The following is a 19,470-nucleotide window of genomic DNA, read 5'->3' on the forward strand; positions in this document are numbered from 1 at the left end:
TGGTAACAGAAATAATCAGAAACCCTCAAAAGGTTTGTCCCCTTAAACACAATACAAAGAAATTAACAGACACATCATGGAAGTATTAGTGTCTGTACTAGGAACCTTATCTGATGTGGGAAAATAATCTTTAAATTAGTTTGAAAAGTCAATCAATGCAACAAATACTGCTGTAAGCAATCCATCACATTTGGTACTTTAGTGCCATTTGGTTCTGGTAATTCTCAGAGGGTACACATTTGCTTGGTTGTGTGACCACATATTTTTGATTTTTTGATTTAGTGACCACATATTTTTTGGGGGGTGGGGAGAAGGGATTGTTAATTCCGGAAAATGATCCGCCAATTGACTTACTTGAAGGGATGGGCCGATGGAAAGACTAGTTGGATGACTGACGGAGAAAACAAAACACACAGCAATACTGCCACTGAAAGACTGATCTATCACCTCAGAGGTAGTCTTCTGTCCTCAATTCAACATGGAAGTGCTTGAGTGGACCTTTCCCTACAGCATGTGCCCAGAAACAAAATTGTATGTTGTAATGCTCCTGAGATATTGTAGTTATGAGCAGATCCCTTTTGAATTTTACTACTGTACTAATTTTCTCCTGAAGATACTGACAAGTGGTTTTCTTGAGGTGGAAGATGGTGCATATTCCCTTTCTTAATTCCAATACTATTGACAATGGTGGTAGTCGATACTGGTGATTCCTCAGGGGACATCAGCTAAAGTTGCTACTCTTGAAATCTTTGCTCGTCCTGGCTGATCTACAAAGAGATTAAGTTTTTGAAAATGTTAGAATGAGCTTTAAATAAAAGTTGTAACTGTGACACATACCTTTTAACACATATTCATTACGTATGACAACAATCTGTGAACATGCTCTATGCATTGAGTAATATTACTTGTTCGTATTTCATACATACACTCACCAGAATTAGTGCTGCTGCTACTAATCTCATAGGCACCGATTCTCTTCAGACTTCAAGGCAAAATGGTCCCAGCACCTGCTTCGTTTCAGCCATCGGAAGTATGAGGGTCTGCAATCCTCCTCCAGTGCCTCCGTAAACCTAATGGTTAAACATGATCTGCTTGGCAGTCTTCTTCATACTACTGAACCTATTTTGATGTCCTTACAGGTTCTTTTGTTGCAAGAGATCACAATTAAATGTTCAGGACCTTCTTCTCAGGCTGATCTATATGCCCCAAGGTTTGGTGCATTCACAGTCACCACAAAGATGGTAGTAATCCCTCCCCTCATTATTGCGTTGACTTTCTCCTGTGTAAATCTTGGCTTCCTGGATCCCTTAAGTAATGATGCAACTTCTGTAATATTATGATGTTAGTATTAGCACATGGTAACTTATAAAGTCGACAATTTTGCACTCGTTAAAATTTTGTTTGAATTCTTAAGTTACTATTGGCAAAAGAATACCATGAAAAGCACAACATGTTACTCTAATTGTTGAAGTAAAGATATATAATTACCAGGGGTGGTTACTCCCTAAATAGTCAAAATCAGACAATACCACTCCAGCATAGCTTTTCTCAAAAGATACAAAACAAAGCACCTGTATGTAATAATAATAATCCTTGCATTTCATTTAGCACCTTATGATGTCATCGAGACATCTCATAGAATCTACCATAAAGTGAATTTACTGTAGATTTTATGGGCGAATCTCCATATATGTAGGCTTGCTGCTTCTATCTTCTCTAAATATAAATGTATACAAGAGAGCTTTATAATGGCTTGAATTACAAACAACAGAACTCATAGGGCAAAGCTTAAATATAAGCAGTTTCTTTTGGCCCATTGCTGAACAAACATTTTGAGCAGTCGTAGATTAAAAAGGCAAATCCTGCTTTCCTCAAACACTGAATGGTGAAATCCATCTCCCTTAGCTATGCACAACCAAGGTTCTGCATAACCTTGTTTAATCAAAAGAAATATTGCCTTAATCTGTGAAAACACCTCTTGTGCTTTAACAGCTTCATACAGAATGAATGTGTTGACACTGGAAAGGATTCAATAGCCGAAGAAAGATGTGAGAGGCTGCTGATGTAAAACAATAAACTGACTGGTTGTGAAAAAATAAATATACTGCCTCTGACATCAGCAGAGAACAAAGGTAACATTCAGAAATGCCATTCACACACAGTCCTGTACTCAGCTGTGGACCAATCTCCTAGTGCTGAGGAATCTCCAGCAATGTATCCTATTTAATTGTATTATATATACACTGAGAGAAAAGATAACTTTGTTTTCCATTTCAAGGTTATCGACGTTGAAGAATTTCTACTATGTGATTGGTGAGTTTTCTCAGGGTGGCTGATTTGAATGATGGCCATTCTGTGGTCATAATCATAATGTAATAACGAAATGAAAAATCTAAATTTGCACCACTTGAAATGTAGAAAAGCACAGTGCTGAGAAATGTGTTTGGCAGGCAGCAGGCAAGCTTGCCATCACTACAGTCGCTGGTCCAATCTGAGGCCCTTTAGGGGATCAGGGTTTGCTCCTGGAAAAGGGAAAGTATAGCCAGTCTTCTATATGGCAATGAGTTCACAATAACATTTTATTTAAACTAGTTATTTAATACACACATGAAATACTTGGTTAATTGTAGTTTTCATTTTTTTATTGAAGATAAATGTATATAATATACTGTATATATATATCTTAACTATGTAATAAGGCGCTATATCAAATACTAGGATTATTATAATTATTATTATGTAAAATTGAAGACAAATATGAATAATGTTTGTACGATTTTTGTAGTCCTTAATACATTCAAATAGTGGCACATTCAGTGCTGTTTAAGAAGGCTGGCATCCATGTCACAAAGTTTTGTAAAGAACTGAGTTAATTTCTTTTTCTAAGTATTATAAAGTCTGAATAAATCTACAAATAATTTGTCCAGAAACATTATTATTAATGATTGCGTTGAATCAATGGGTGGTGGAGTGTGGTGTAAGCAGGTTGAAGAGGTAGGAAGGTGCCAGAGCATGAAGGAGAAAATTATAACAATAATTATTATTATAAGAATCCTTGCATCTGATATAGCACCTCATCATGTCGTTAAGACATCTCTAAGCCCTTCACAGAATATATTATGAAGTGAAATAACTATGTATTTTGTGGGCGAAATGCGGCAGCCAATTGCATTAATTAATTAACATTGTGCTTGGACTAAAACATTTACAGAATAGGAATGAAATAGAAAAACACATTGGAAATGAACACTTTGATCAGTTATTCTTGGCTTGGATGTGTTGTTCTCGATTTATTTTTATAACTCCAAACTAAAATTATCTCTTTAACATTCCCAATAGTTCAATGGATAAATGCCCACTACAGAATGGAAGAAACACATTGCTAAAGGATTCAAGAATCAAGCTCTGGCCATAAAAATCTGTGTCAGTGAGGTGGAAACAAAACACAGTAAAACTCCCATAACTCTTATCCTTATAAATCGTCCAAGTCGTACATGCACCCGAACACCATTCAGCTTCCTACTCGAAACTTCTTTGCCCTGGTTGTATTTTCTAAAGCAAATCAGCTCCTAACTCATACTGCGCTACCACACTTACTGGCAGCATTGAATCGTGAGAAATTAAGCCCCGACTGATACAACTTAATATGAGTTTTACTGTACCCCCATTAAACTAAGCGTTCTTAATAAGCAGGCAAACTCAACATACATGACATTATCATGTTGGCTATTTTTCTGAGCTGTTGTGAGCAATGAGTGACAATGACTTCACACAAAGGCCCTAACTTGCAAGAAAGGCAGTGGTTCAGTTAAAATCTACCGTCCTTGCCCCTGTCTGGCTCTCCCTTCTCTAAGACTCAACAGTAGTTTCTTATCTGTCTGACCCTCAAGAATAAGATGAACAGCCATAACCTGCAAGCACTACTGATATAATTTTCAGCAGCCAGAGGTGATAAAATCTCATCAACAGAACAACTTAATTATTCCTTTACATTTTCACATTTTTTCCTCGTTCCCAGATACAAGCCCTGGTTTTGAGCTTCCCTCAATCCTGCCCTAATTCATTTTATTGAATTTATTCTTTCCCCTAAAGTTGTGTCTCCAAGGATCATAATAATAATAATTTGATATAGCATCTCGTTGAGATATCTCAAAGTGCTTCACAGAATATACTTTAAAGTGAATTGACTGTATATTTTGTGGGCGAAACGTGGCAGCCAATTGCGCACAGCAGTGTCCCCACAAAAACAGTTGTGGTTTGAGTCACCAAATTATTTTTTTAAGGGATTATTACCCCCGGAAGAGGAAAACCTTAGGCAAGTTTCCTTACACCGCATGCCTCTGTTTACCTAGCAATAAGCAGGAACCCGGTTGTTAGTTGATTGGCAGTTCGCTTTTCGGGGGTAATAATCCCTCCCACAAAAAATAATAATTTGGATACTCAATCTACAACTGATTGTGGGATACTGCTGTGTGCAATTGGTTCCCCCATTTCACTCACAAAATACACAGTCAATTCACTTTACAGTATTTTCTCAATGACGTGATAATGCACTACATCAAATGCAATTTGATTATTATTATTATAAGAAACAAAAGGTACATTTAGGACTGAATTAAGCAGGATAGGTCTTATAAATCATTATTTAATTCTAAAGCATCCCACAACATATCTTTAACTTAAGAAAAAGCTTGCAGTTCGATTCCATTATGAGATTAGTGTAATTTAAACTTGCAGCATTTGTTTACATTCAAAGCAGCTGCTCAACCGTGCCAGTGTGATTAAGACGAAGGCTCCAGCCTGATAGCACCCTGTGGTCACTGTCATGGTTGACTGATAACTTTGATGGTGAAAACAAATGGAAAAAGCTTTACATTGCTGTAGCTTTGTGAACATTCAAAATAAGAGATGATTTTATTCAAGTCAGCATTACAAATAATAATAATAATCCTTGCGTTTGATGTAGTGCCTTATCATATCTTTGAGACATCTCAAAGTGCTTCACAGAATATACTGTAGAGTCAATTGGCTGTATATTTTGGGGGCGAAATGAACATATAAGGAGAAAAAAATAAATTTGAGTGGGAAAAATACCTTATATTAAATCCCATTCAATCCAGATTTTAACATGCTACAATCTTGAACAGAACTCTATAACACAAATATGCCATATACAATGAGTATTTTAGATTTTCATTATCCTACACATGACGTATTAAACCAATTAGCCTACAATATATAACTTAGAGCAGCAAAACATGTTGGCAACAGCGGAAGAAACATGAAACCTAAAATGTGGAAATAACAGAAGGGATTATTATTTAGACCAAATTTTTTTTGAAGGAGTTATTACGTTTGGAGGAAAGCAATCCGCCAATCGACTAAAACTGGGTTCCTACTTACTGCAAGATAAACAGAGGAGTGAGGAGTAAGGGAACTTGTCTAAGGTATTCCATGTTGTGCCTAAGATTTCGTTCTACCTGGGAATTGAACCCAGGTCCTCTCGCTTGCGAGACGAGTGCTCTAACCAATTCGCTACAAGACTCCACACATTGTTAAAGGATTAACAATATTGTTAATACGATTTGGGGGGTTGATATGATTTGTAATGTAATATCACGCGCCATTAAAATTGATTGCAGCCACTAATACTTGGTGCAAACGAGCATCCCATCACCCTTGCATTTCTACAATTGGAGGGTTAATCCAGCCCAGAGAAATTGGGGGAAGCATGCCCTTACATCAACCTGCGAGGCTGAAATAAATTTGGGGACTTTAAAACCAGATTTAGAATGCAGATTGCACAACTTGGCACAATCTGACAATCTGACTCAGGGATAGCTAGCGTGAAAATAAAAATAAGATCACACCAGTGAAGTAGAGATGTTTACCGGGAAATGGCTCATGCATATTTGGATAGACCATTGTATTGGGACCACTCATTGTTCACAATGAGCACCAAACTCCATTCCACGTTGTGAAGAACATAACATTTTGTGCCATTTTTAAAAAAAATCACAATGGCATTACCAAAAAATTAGAATTATCATGAAAACAAAGGTCGTAACTATGTCTTACTTTATGTCTTTGTACTTATTCATTTTTCACAGGCCAGCATAATAAACCACATCAGCTTCCATAATGTATCTTACATCCTTGTCAAACTGTTTTGCTATAATCCCTGTTATCTGGTAGTAGCTGATTCATTTTCTGTGACAAGAATAATCCTATTAATACCATAGTTTGACTGCCAAAAGCGTTATCTAAGATGCTGCTTCACTTCACTTGTCCAGCAATTACATATTTCATGTCTGGAAAGAACACTGCTGATCATGTATCACAACTGCCAGATTCATTCCAGCAATCTTAAAATATTTTCCTTTAATGTCTGCTGGCAGTAATTACACATAGCATAACTCTTGAATAGTCAACACTCATTATGCCCGTCAACGATCACAGCAGTTGCCTACTTCAGATGTAAGGAGGGGGGATATAAGGTATCAGAGATCAAAATTGTACTTATCTCCCCTTGATGCATACAATTTCCATTAGGAGGAGGGAAGGATAGAAAAGAATATTTCAAGGTTAAGAGCCCTACAATGGACTGCCTGAGCTAACCTAGTTATATCCCCCTGGAGCCTGATTTTCAGCGCTTGGCACAGGTGCTAGCACTGCTAGTGCTACTATAAAGTGTTATTTGCACAAGTGTTTGAGAGTTGGCAATGCCTACAAAAAGCCTGATTTAACTTGAAAAGCGTTGCTGTGGCATTTTTCACACGGGCTGGCTCAACTAATGCCCCAGACAGTCATCTTCATCTTTCTGTGTCAATATTAGCAAACTTGTTTGTCAACAAGGTACAGATTAAATTCTTCACTTTCTACTCAAGGCACTCTCCTGCAAATGGATTCATAATAAATTGGAAATATAAGTTTTCTCACACGTTTAATGTTTAAGCTCCAGTCAGCTCAAGACATTACACTTTACCTGCAACTACTTTGAAATAAAAACTTCGCCTCCTCATACAATAAATTTTTAAAATCTGACAAACACAAATCACCCTTAATACACTGTACTAAGCCTGCACCAAACTAAGCCTCTATCCAAATGATCTCAGGAATGCAACTGGAAACAGCTGTAATCGTTGTGCTATAACCACAAAGGCTCAACATTAGACATATAGACGTCAATTGTACCATTAGTCAGGTTGAAAACACAGTCTAAAGTGACATATTGGTGTCCACAAATACTCATCTAGTTCCTTAATTCAGAGTAATCTGTTACATCAGCTGGAACTAGAGCCCATAAAGTTTTAACTTAGCTTCCAACTTAATAGACAAATATTCCAATGTGAAACTTCGCTTTGATGCTGAAGCAAGGCCTCCTCCGGGAAATGTGTTGCACTGACATTCATTTTTTACTACAGTGACTCCCACTTTGTAAAGACTGGTCTGGAGGTGTGTCAACAATGCTGATGGCATTAAAATGTTTCTGCTTGCAGGAACGATTGCAATCCCTGGCATGCAGCACCACTCAGCTGTTTATATTTGTGGTGATGCGCTAAGCATATTCCCAGACTGTACTTCCTGTCTGGTAGTCTGCACCATTCATGCAAGCCTGAAACCTCTTACAAGTAAGTTGGCTACTGGTTGCTACCAATGTATATTTCAGCTAAAACCTTATAAATATACCTTTTTTAAAAAAAATTCTGAATCTCCAAATAAGAGAATAAGTGGTAAATCTCCCGCTTAACTAGTTTCTAATAAAAACACATTTATTTATATAGAATACAGTCTCCTAAGCGGACGGAGCGCGGCCGACACTACTAATTTTAACTCACATAAGTGAAGGTCACTAATTCAAGTCCCATGAGTGTCCATATAGTGAAGTATTTCTCACAATTAAATAAATCCAGGAATACACTGCTCGCATTCTAACATTCTATTTAATAATACTAATAATATTCCTTGCATTTGGTATGGTGACTTTTTATAACATGATCTATTATGATATACTGTAATGGGTGGTACGACTGCATATTTTGTGGGTGATTGCGGCAGCCAATTACGCACACAGCATATTATTGGACCTCAGACTCATCTGAAGGACGGCATCACTGACAATGCAACTCATCCCAGCACTGCATTGGAGTTTCAGGTTCCAAGTTCACAAAACCTTCTGACTCAGAGGTGAGAAAGCTGCCACCTACTTTTAATTCATGAAAAGATTATTCAATGAGGAATAAGGGTTAAAGTAAGTTCCCTTCAGCAACACAATGTCGCAACAACATATTAGATTACAAATAAAGTCTCAGACGCGTAAATAAAGCTTTTTTTTGCAGTAACTGTTACACAAAATATAACTTTCATGCAATAATAAAGCCATGAAAACTTGCACTGTTTTTCCTTGGCATGTCAGTTTGCCTCAGTTGGTAGAACTCCAGCCACATTATCAGAAGGTTGTGGATTTCAAACCCCGTGTTGGGACATGAGCTTTATAGTCAACGCTGACATTCCAATATAGTAATTGAGAGTGACAAATATCTGTCATATTTTTCTACCAATATGATTACCACACTTAACAACCTGCAAAGTGTTTGTGACTTTTTGATGTAATAAGACATTATAAAAACACAAGGTTTTCTGTACCAAATGAAGTTCTGTAGCATACTGATTTGAGCACTCACCTCGCAAGTGAGAGGGCCTGGGTTCGATTCCCAGGTAGGGTGAAGTGTTAGGCAAGTTTCCTTACACATGCCTCTGTTTACCTAGTAGTAAGTGGGAACCCGGTTGTTTTGTCGATTGTCGGATTGCATTTCCGGGGGTAATAATCCCTTCAAAAATATATTTTTTTAAAAATAATTTGAAAATAATTATTTGGTCACTCAATCCACAAGCTTTAGTGTGGGCTTTCCAAAAGGTGAAGTACAATTAACCTTATGTAATAGCACAGAGAATGTGACATTTAAGTAAAGCTTTGTATACTGTACATAGGAATTTTCAGATGACAAAATATTTATGCACTATTTCAAACCAATTGAAATTTCATTTCTCCTACGCTTTATTCTCCCAGGACTTAATCAGGACTCTGTTGAAGTTCTTGCCTGCCAAGGTAGTAATTAGCCTAGTATAAATATAATCAGACCACCATTAGTGCCAAATCGTAACTGTTACAGATTGAAACCAGTTTGCTAGAAAATCTGACTTGAAGGATTTCTGCATTAATCTGATTAAGGTGTCAGGAACTGGTGGGACCTTAATGAAAGCAGAATTGAGAAGGCCATAAACATTTTTGGTTTAGCTTCTGCAAGATTCAAATATACCTCTGAACGATTTTATTATACTGCAGTATATTGTGCTTGTTTGGCAGTGGATTTCTGCTGTTACATCTACATATGTTCCACCCAGCAACAAAAAGACCATTACACAATTAGCATGTATTGTAATGCAAATCTGTACTTAAGTCACCAGATCACGCTGTTTTCTAGTTTGTATAATTTGTCACACAATGTTCACTCATGATAAACTCAGATCAAATTAGATTCTTGCCAAGATCAATTTCTTCAGTATCCTTTTCTGTATTATTTCACTTCCATTCTATTAAGAACTAGCCCCTTGAGACAACATTTTCTTTGGCAAAAGAGCTTCAGTTATTAAAATGACATTTCATCTGTAATCCTATTCATGCTGAGTAAACCTTATAATAATAATAATCCTTGCATTTGATACAGCACCTTATCATATTGATGAGATGTCTCAAAGCGCTTCACAGATTATACTGTAAAGTGAATTGACTGCATATTTTGTGGGTTAAAAGTGGCAGTCAATTGCGCACAGAAGTGTCCCACAAACAGTTATGGATTGAGCGAAAAAAGTGTTTTTTAGGGATTATTACCCCCGGAAATTGATCCACCAATTGACTAAAAACCAGGTTCCTACTTACTCCTAGGTAAATAGAGGTGTGTGGAATAAGGAAACTTGCCCCGCCTGAGGTAAAATTTCTGAAATTCTTTAGCTCACCTACTTCAATGGTCTAGACTCTTTTGAATATTATTAACCTTGCTTATCCTGTACTGACCACCTGGTCACACACCCTGGTGTCGTAGAATCATAGAATTATATAGCATAGAAGGAGGCCATTCGGCTCATCATGTCTGTGACGGCTCTTTTTAAAGAGCTACCCAAATCAATCCCACTCCCCCGCGCTCTCCCTGCAAACGTGTCATGTGTAAAGTTCACAACATTACAAACGAAGTTCATCCATATCACTTATTAATAATTTAAAGCAGATAACTGCAACACCCCCTCCCTAATGGAGCCTATACCATTACCATCACCTTCTGAATCCTACAGACGACTTTTCAATTTAGCTAACTGGAGTAGAGCCCCAGGCTTCATTATAAAGTGGGTTCATTTACCGCATGGGTGAGGCGTGCAACCAAACATTTAGGTACAAAAAAATTCAAAATGTGTGCAGAAAAACAGCCAGCTTGATTCAAAACATTTGGCGGCTTTGCACGTTCTTAAAAAAACAGGCTGACATTATGGGTCATCAGGTCATCATCACTGACATCACTTCAATCAGTGACAGCCTGACGACCTGAAAGTTGACCGTTTTGAAGCAAGCTGGCTCTCTGCCTGCATACTCAATCACTGTGGGTGTGCAAACCAATATTCACAGTGGTTGGGATTTTATAAACCTCAGCTACCTTATTAAAACCGGGTTCCACTGTAGTTTGTCAGTAAATCTGTAACCTTTACCTTGAATAATTCCACAACCCTCATGTGTAGAACTTCATCAGTGTAATTATTCTGCAAAGACTTTTAGCACACGATGTATTAGTGACAAATCCAAATTGACAATTTACCGTGAGCTCTATAAATATATTCTAATTCAAGTCAATAAAATGTATAAGTAGTTTCACAACTATAGAATGCTAGACTATTGAGTCTATAATTTCTAGGTTCATAGGTTACTTCTAAATACTGTGATAACATTTCCTATCCCCTGCAATGCAAGTGCAATTTGCATTTAAATTGCAAAATTAGGAACACGGTTTGGAAACTCATTATTTTCTTCCTAGCAGTTACGCACGTAAAATTTAAAAAAAACAGAGAGAGCTTCGCAAGTAAAAAGAGAAATTCAAGAAAAAAAATAACAGTAATGATAAGTAACCCAGGCCATTGAATTCAAGCATTTAATCATCTTTAGGTAATTGAAACAATCTGCCTGCATTTTTATTAACATTGAAATCTCTAGTGTCGAGATTTTACTCCACAGTTCTTCAAGTATTATTAAATATTATTTCAAATAGTTTCTACTATTTGCCATAAACAGAGAATTTATAGTTTAACCCAACTCTTATAAGTAATGTAACAGGTTTCATGTAAATAAATACATTCTCAAAATTGTCATTTCATTGGACCCATTAACCACATGAAAACTGTAACCAATCAGCCTTATAAAGTCATAAATATAATTTCCCTCCCTCCAAAAAGCAGAGTGATACAATGATATTTCAAAGGAAAAAATATGATGTTCATTATATAGTTTTCCTAAATTATTATCGACATATCAAATTAAGTTATAATCCATATATCATGGGTACGTCAAACAATCTACCAGGAGACATTACAAAGGATACCTCTCATGTTAACAGACCTTTATTATCATGGCCCAATGTATCTTCTCCTTTCTACACCAACAGGGAGAAACCCAGAAATGAAAATGCAACAGTAAATCATTGATAAGTAAGTAGACAAGTAATTTTGTGGGCGTTAAGCGGGATCTCCTCAGGTTTGGTCTGGTTCCAAGGTGACGGGCTTGACAATGGAATGTCAAAATCGAGTCAACCCTCTGTGGTAATCTAGGTAGTCCAATTCCTGAGCCAGGCAGGTCCATAGTTCTCCAAGGCACAACTGATGACTACCTGGCTTGTCAGCAGTACCTGGAGGAGCAGACTGGAGGCATGGATTTTCCACTCAGTTCCTGTCAACCCTGCAAGCCAAAGTCCAATAGGTTCTAGTTGCACAAAGAGTGGGAACCTTGTCAGAAAATGCTCACAATGGCAAGCTATGTGATTTTTGCTGTTTACACCCCAGCCTGTATCCCAACATAAACTCTCGGGATCCCCAATCCTTTGTTATTGCCAATCTCGGCCCAATCCTTTCGGGAATTAGGTAAGGAAGGTGTATTGCTCAGAGAAAGAATGTGCATTCCATTCCAGCCACAGTCAAATATCAATTTGTAGGTGGTAATCATATGTGGTACTCTCAGTTTAGATACTCCTAAGCATGATGATGGATTTCTGCACATATCAGATACTTGCCTGACCAAAAAAAAACCTCACAGTACTCAGTACCATTACCCAGAGCCGATATGAATTCAACTGATGTTCTTTATAAAGGGCATGAGAAACCCAATAGATAAAGAAAATCTATTCTAGGGATAATTCATCTCTAATATGTCTTCATTTGATTATCTGACATCCCGATGATATATGGAGGATAATCAATTCAAAAATTATTCTAAAGACTAACTTAATACTATATCATAAAAGTTTTGTGAATACACTGCAATGAATATATGCGAAGCAAGTTTTAAGTACAGAGATATAAGCAATCAGCATATGTACTTTTCTCAAGTCATGATAGACATTTACTGTGGAAATATTACATACTATAAAATGCATTTAACAAATTAAAGTCAGAATCGAAATACAGGAAAAGAAAACTTACAATACAAACGTATCGTCTGTCATAATATATCACAGCCCTTTATGTTGGGATACAATTAATCATTAGAATTATGACTGAACTAAAGAATATAAGGCACAATACAGGTATGTGACAGATTCAATTATGTTAGTAAAGCAAGGATGAAATATAGTAAATAGTATATGACCACTTACAATGTTCATTAGTGTCAGAACATAGTTCTGCACATGCTCTTTTCCATGGAATCGGACAACAGAATCATCTACTGCCAACAGAACTTCAATGTTGTAGTCATCTTTCTTTGCATGCCTTCTTTTTCGTTCCCGATGACTTAGCTCCCCCTCAATGATGTCTAAAGAGTTTGAAAGGTCACCAACACCAAATTCTGTGGCTTTGAAAGAATAGATTTAGCAAAAATCAGTATTATTTTCTATAATACATTCAGTGCTGCATTGTAAATATTGTTAAGGTGATAACTGGTTACTAGTCACACAAAATATTCCATTGCTGCAAAACTTTGGCTCATTGTACATGTAGGTTTGCAGCAAGTATAACAGGTTATCTAGAATCATAAAAAATTTCAGTTATATTCTTTGAAAATATATATTTTATACTAAGACCGTATATTACAACATGAAAAAAATAGAAGCTTTAGGTATTCAGAACCATTACCATTAGTTGGAGATGTCTTGTCTTGAGCAATAATCCTTAATGCATTCAACTATACCAATTACAATGAGGAGAAAGTACCTTTATGACTTACTTCTTGGACCCCAAATAAATGCTCATTCTTATAATAACAACTTGCATTTATATAGCACATTTCATGTAAGACAACATATTTTATCAACTATTTACCCTAAACATCACGGTAAAACGTAGAAAGCTGTGTATGATGAAAGGGGGTTGAATTAGAGTTCAGGACTATTATGAAGGAAAAAGAATAATCTTCCAATAATTCATAAAACGCACAATCCAATAGCAAATGAACACCAGATGTGTACAATTCTTGACTGTAGTAGTTACAAGATCTTCACATAAGGCATGTCATAACAGCAATATTTTCTAACTCATGAATAAGGCTGATGTATGAATGCTAAAATCATAAATCTCTCAGTCTCCCTGGTTAAGTGGATGTTAAAGATACCACAAGACTTTTTGAAAAAAGAAGTTTCTCCAAATTTCGTAGAGAGCAATCATCAAAATAATATCAGTCATTCATCTCCTGTGGGAAATTGCTATGCCCAAATTGGCTGCCACATTCACTTTTAAATTCTGCAATCACTGCACTGCACAGAACATCCCTGTAAAGTATTGTAAGACGTTATTTCAATAAAATTAGCTTTTCAGACCAAGAATCTCAAATGAAATTGCTTTGTGTAATGTTATACCCGTCGAAATACAATTTCCACACATGTGATACACTTAAATACTTAAAGATGCAGCAAAGTTAGACTATGCAAGATTTGAGTAAGGCAGATATTCTTTTTCATAATCGGCTGCTGTACGTTCAAGCATACTATGATCCTAATTAAAGCACATTACTTCTCAAATAGAATATGTAAAGCTCAAACATATTTAACAGTTACCATTCACAATGATTGCATCTTCCTGGTATACATCAATGTACTCAAATAATGCTGTCTATTAAAACTATTAAGCTTACATGGTCCAATAAGGTGCAATGATTTGTTTAATAACTCATTTCAACAAATGACTATCCAGGCTTTTTGTTGCATAGTAATTTTCAACTGTTTAAATCAGCCAAATAGTTCTTTCTTCAATAGCTGTATTGTAAATTCTAAGTTGTAACAAATCAGATTGTGAGCCAATTCTCTATATAAAGCATATGTTTTGCCAAAGCCAACTTTGATCCAAAATTAATTAGCGCCCATTATAACTGTTCCTCTATGTGTAACTCTGGTAATAATCAAATGTCATACTGTGATTTTCCTATGCTATTGAAACAAGTCTTCACTGCAGTATAATCACAGTATTAATAAGTTTTTGGTTAGTTTAATAGAGTAATATGTAATTTTCAACCCCATGTTTACTTACATATTACTGATGAAAATGTAGAACAGTTTCATCAAATGGGATGTGTGTGCTTTTGACAACTTTAAATAATACTTGGAATAGTGGAAATACAGAAGTACTGTTATTCCTATTGTTATTTTATTATTTGAAAAATAAAATGGAGATTGTATCTGCTGAGCTACTACTATATTTCCAATGAATCTGTACTCCATAGTCATTAACGGAACAATGAGCTTCATGTCTACACAGATGGGTTATCCGCATCCTGTTCCATTGAATCCATCCCCAAGGCTGGAACAGTGACCAGACATATGTTAAATCCTCTGGTGAGAAGCAATATCAATAACTAAAAGAGCAATGAGACCTTTCCGAATGACCATCTCTGGGTCCATCATCCAAACTAGGAGTCATGTCAGCCACGAGAAATAGATTGTGCTTTAGCTCCTCTTCACTTTCACAAAGGCTGCTGAAGACACTATGAATGTGTTTGATCGAGCAGTAATTATGTCCATGTGAGTGCGCAGTTTGTTAACACGCTGGCCTAAAGCCATTAAATAGCGTTGTGTAAGTGAGAAGGACACAATTGACAGAGTGAACCTGCTCACCACATTGATTTGAAATGAGCAACCCTCCTCCAATTACTTCAGGATGTTGCTATTCAGGATGTTGCTATTCAGAGCTCTCACAAGCCATCTTGGGGACAATATTCAGCTTTCCACAATGGAAGACCCTTACAATCTGGATCTCTTAGTGTGGACTCTTTCCAAAGTTCAGCTGCCAGGATTTGGTAAATCTGTAAACAGAATAAAGTCATAATATCTTAATGCAGAATACTATTCACAACAATACAATTATGTATTTGTTTTTCTTCAATATTTTACCGCTGAACATATTGTTTCATTGGTGAGCAGAATTGTTATGATAGTTCATACATATTTTGTTTTGTTAAAAGATGTTTTATTTACAATTACCACCTCAGGTATAGTAACTGCACTTATAAGCATGCTGGTGTTATAACTGTAATAATAGTTAATGTACCTGTAATATTTTATTAGCTGATGATCATTTTGGTCGTTTCTGCCTTCAACAATCATCGCATCCCCTTGATGGCAGTCTTTTAATCCAAGTTCATATGTCGATTGGAACGAAGCCTTCAGCAGGTGATTTACATGATAAAGAGATAAATCATATGAAGTAGCCCTGATTTCTAGAAAGACCTGTTCCTTATTTAAAAAACATAAACAAAGCTACCATTTGTTGGTTCTAATGAGTAGGACACTGATGGCCAACATGGGAAGTCTAGCTCTTTCCCATATGTATTCGTCACCACAAAACGCTTCCATCTGTGCGACACGGAGACTGGAAAAAAAATCTTTAACATATGGTGATCTCATTTCGACATGAGTACCAAGCTGCATACATTTAAAGTTCACCCAGATCTTCTTCTAACGTATCTGCAATTACTGGAGTGAAGGAGATCATAAGTATCCTCAAGGTAAAGAAATAGGGGAACAACATTTTCTTGCTTCTTAACTCTAGACACAATGGTTTTATTAAAAATAGCCTAATTGGCACCTAGCAAGTTCATATGATAGCAATGATGAAGGTGTGAGTATTGCTTCATAGCTTGGTCCAGAATAATCTGAATCTAAATGAAATTAGTTTGCTAAAAAGAGAGGTGATAATGTAAGATAGATTTGATCGATTACTGTAGATTTCCCCTGAAAGTCCGGGGAGGTGGGGTGGGGGAGCACAAATGTTTGAGTTTGTGTGTGTGTGAAGTGGGGGAGGAGAAAGAGAAACTATAGAAAGGTCATTATTCGTTAAAGAAGGGACAATCTGAGCCAGCCACATGGGTTTAACAGTCATATGGAGTATTGCTGTCTGTCTCGTGACACGGTGAAAGGTTAGGGCATTGGGGTTACAAGATCCGCCAAGATTTTTTGTTATTTTGCCCATAAATACCACAGTCAGTCCACTTTACAATATATTCTAAAGCGCTTTCAGACGTCGCAATGACGTGATAAGACGCTGTATCAAATGTAAGGATTATTATTACGATTTAATAAACTGATGGAACAGATTTGATGAGCAGCTCCTCTTCCTGTTCCCCTAAGTTTCCAGTGAAAATGTAAGACTGTGCATATAACTAGATGTTTGTGAGCTGTGAAATCATATCCATGCCTGTGCATCTTTACACATCGTTCATGCTTTACCTTTGCAAATTGTGAACTTTTAATTATCTTGATATTTTGTAATCTAGTCCCACCCAGTATTACATTTAAACAATTGAAATGTGTTGACAATGGCAGATAACAGGTGTAAGGAAAGCAGTTACTGTTACAATTACTGTTCAGAAAATGTTTCCACTTCAAGTATCACCCCAGTAGAGTACAGTTACACTTGTGATAAATATGCCTTGGTCTTTCTTAAAATTCATCTCTGAAACCTCTATTGTGAATACAGCCATGAATAAGAAAATATCTTTTCAACAGTGCTGAACACAAGGCATACATACCACCTTGGGAACAATACAATTGGAAACCAGAATGGATTAAAAGTTTGGCATTACAGCACGCACAAATTCCACATACTTCCGGCAAGTGCAACTGATGTAATCTAATCTAACCAATTTTGGGAGCACTATGGCTCACTCACATATTTCCCAGCACATCCACAAGATCCCTGCATCCCTCATTTACACCAGATGCTGCAAACGTACAAGAACAGCTGTAGGTGATTGTCCTCAGAGACTAGAAGGAACTAGGGCAATTTTTTTTGGAATAAATCCCAGCACGTATGCTGTTAATGGTAGCTGGAAAGTTAATATCACCTGAAATTAAATGGTGACACCCTCACTGTGGGCATTAACCCTTTGACTCTTACCTGTTCCAGAAAGACTGGTGTTTACGGGTGGACCAGTTGTGAATGTTATAAACTCATGCCATTATGATGCTGAAAAATGCCATTACAGTAATAATAATAACCCTTGCATTTGATATAACGTCTTATCACATTGTTAGAGACGACTCAAAGCACTTCACAGAATATACCGTAAAGTGAATTAACGTTATATTTTGTGGGAGCTACAACATATTAACATTCCAAGGGTTAAGTCACTTTTAACAAAACCGCCCTACCAGGAATGCTAAAATTTCCCCTATATGACTACTGAAATATTAAGTTTTTTTGGCATGAAATTGATACTGCCAATCACAAAACCAAATACGTGCATCAACAATAAGCTAGATGCACATCAACAGTCATCCCATGCATTCCGAAATATTATAGCAAGTAATTCAATGACCTCAAAAATACAGCAAAGGAAAAAGTAACCAAAATAAACACAAAATAATGAGGTGCGGAGCATGTGGTTTGAGCATATGACTGTTGAGTAGTTCTATATACAGTACTTCACAAGCAAAAAGTTCTCAACACTCTGGTTAAATGCAATATACAGCTTTTTTTTAAAATGCAATCACTCTGTTCAGTAAGGATAGCTTGAAATTGCTTTGCCTAAGTTAACATGTTTTTTAATAAAACGTCTGTGAGGTCCTGCTACAATACACTTCACCTGCAATTATCTCATCCATATCACACAACATCTGCAGAACTGCTTCTACATTTCCACTAATGGAAAATATTCTTCATGTCTCCACAGATGAGTTATTTGCATTCAGTTAAATAGCATCCACCCCATTGAATAACTATATTGGATAGTGTTCAGCTACAGAACAGCATCAAATCCTGTAGGAGTCCTGTAGCTTAGTGGTTAGGGAACTCGCCTCGCAAGCGAGAGGACCTGGGTTTGATTTCCGGACAGAGAGAAACGATAGGCAAGTTTCCTTACTCCACATGCCTCTGTTTACCTAGCAGTAAGTAGGAACCCAGTATAATATAATAATCCTTGAATTTGATGTAGCGCTTTTTACATCTTCTAGACGACTCAAAACGCTTCACAGAATAGACTGTAAAGTGAATTGACTGCATTTTTTGTGGGCGAAACATGGCAGCCAATTGCGCGTGGCAGTGTCCCACAGACAGTCGTGGATTGAAGTGACCAAATTATTATTGTTTTTTTCTTGAGGGATTATTATCAGTATTAAATTGGCAGAACACTTTTCCGGGGGTAATAATCCTTTCAAAACAAAAATAAATTATATAAAAAAAAATTTGGTCACTCAAACCGCGACTGTTTGTGGGACACTGCTGTGTGCAATTGATTGCCACATTTTACCCACAAAATATACAGTCAATTCACTTTACAGTATATTCTCTGAAGCGCTTTGAGATGTCTCGAAGACGTGAAAAGGCGCTATATCAATTGCAAGGATTATTATAAATCCTTGGGTAAAAGAGAACCTATGATAGCTGCAGAAGATGTGCCACTAAGAGAACGAAGGCCCACCTTGCACTATCAAGCACTAGGCTAACAGTTGCTAGATCGTTCACAAAGCCTTCTTTGGGGGCACACAAAACAAGGTGGAATATTTACTACTGATTGCAGGAAATGTCAGCCGCAAGAGACTGACCCTCCTACATCCCCTCTGGAGTCTGCATTTATGTGGCCAGGCTATTGAGAATGTCCATGTCCTTGTGTAGACTGGCAACACCCAGATGTGCATCAATGGGTGGTTAGGCATCAACTAACAAAGCAGATTGAGAGCCAATTTGCTTGCTGCATTAGTGCAAAACCAGCAATCATCCTTATTGTTAGCA

The 19,470-nt window shown here is 36.8% G+C and overlaps 1 protein-coding gene across 2 annotated transcripts in view; it reads right to left on the minus strand.

The window, feature by feature from the left end:
- Nucleotides 1-19,470, minus strand: part of LOC103185871 (A disintegrin and metalloproteinase with thrombospondin motifs 14) — a 73,773-nt gene that overhangs the window by 32,264 nt on the left and 22,039 nt on the right. For both annotated transcript variants that reach the window (XM_042336890.1, XM_042336889.1), the window contains exon 4: nucleotides 12,909-13,105. In XM_042336890.1, the coding sequence (XP_042192824.1) occupies nucleotides 12,909-13,105 (197 nt within the window). The remainder of the gene's footprint in view (nucleotides 1-12,908; nucleotides 13,106-19,470) is intronic.

This window comes from Callorhinchus milii, unplaced genomic scaffold (genome assembly GCF_018977255.1).
Source record: "Callorhinchus milii isolate IMCB2004 unplaced genomic scaffold, IMCB_Cmil_1.0 Scaffold7, whole genome shotgun sequence".
Taxonomy (NCBI): Eukaryota; Metazoa; Chordata; class Chondrichthyes; order Chimaeriformes; family Callorhinchidae; genus Callorhinchus; species Callorhinchus milii.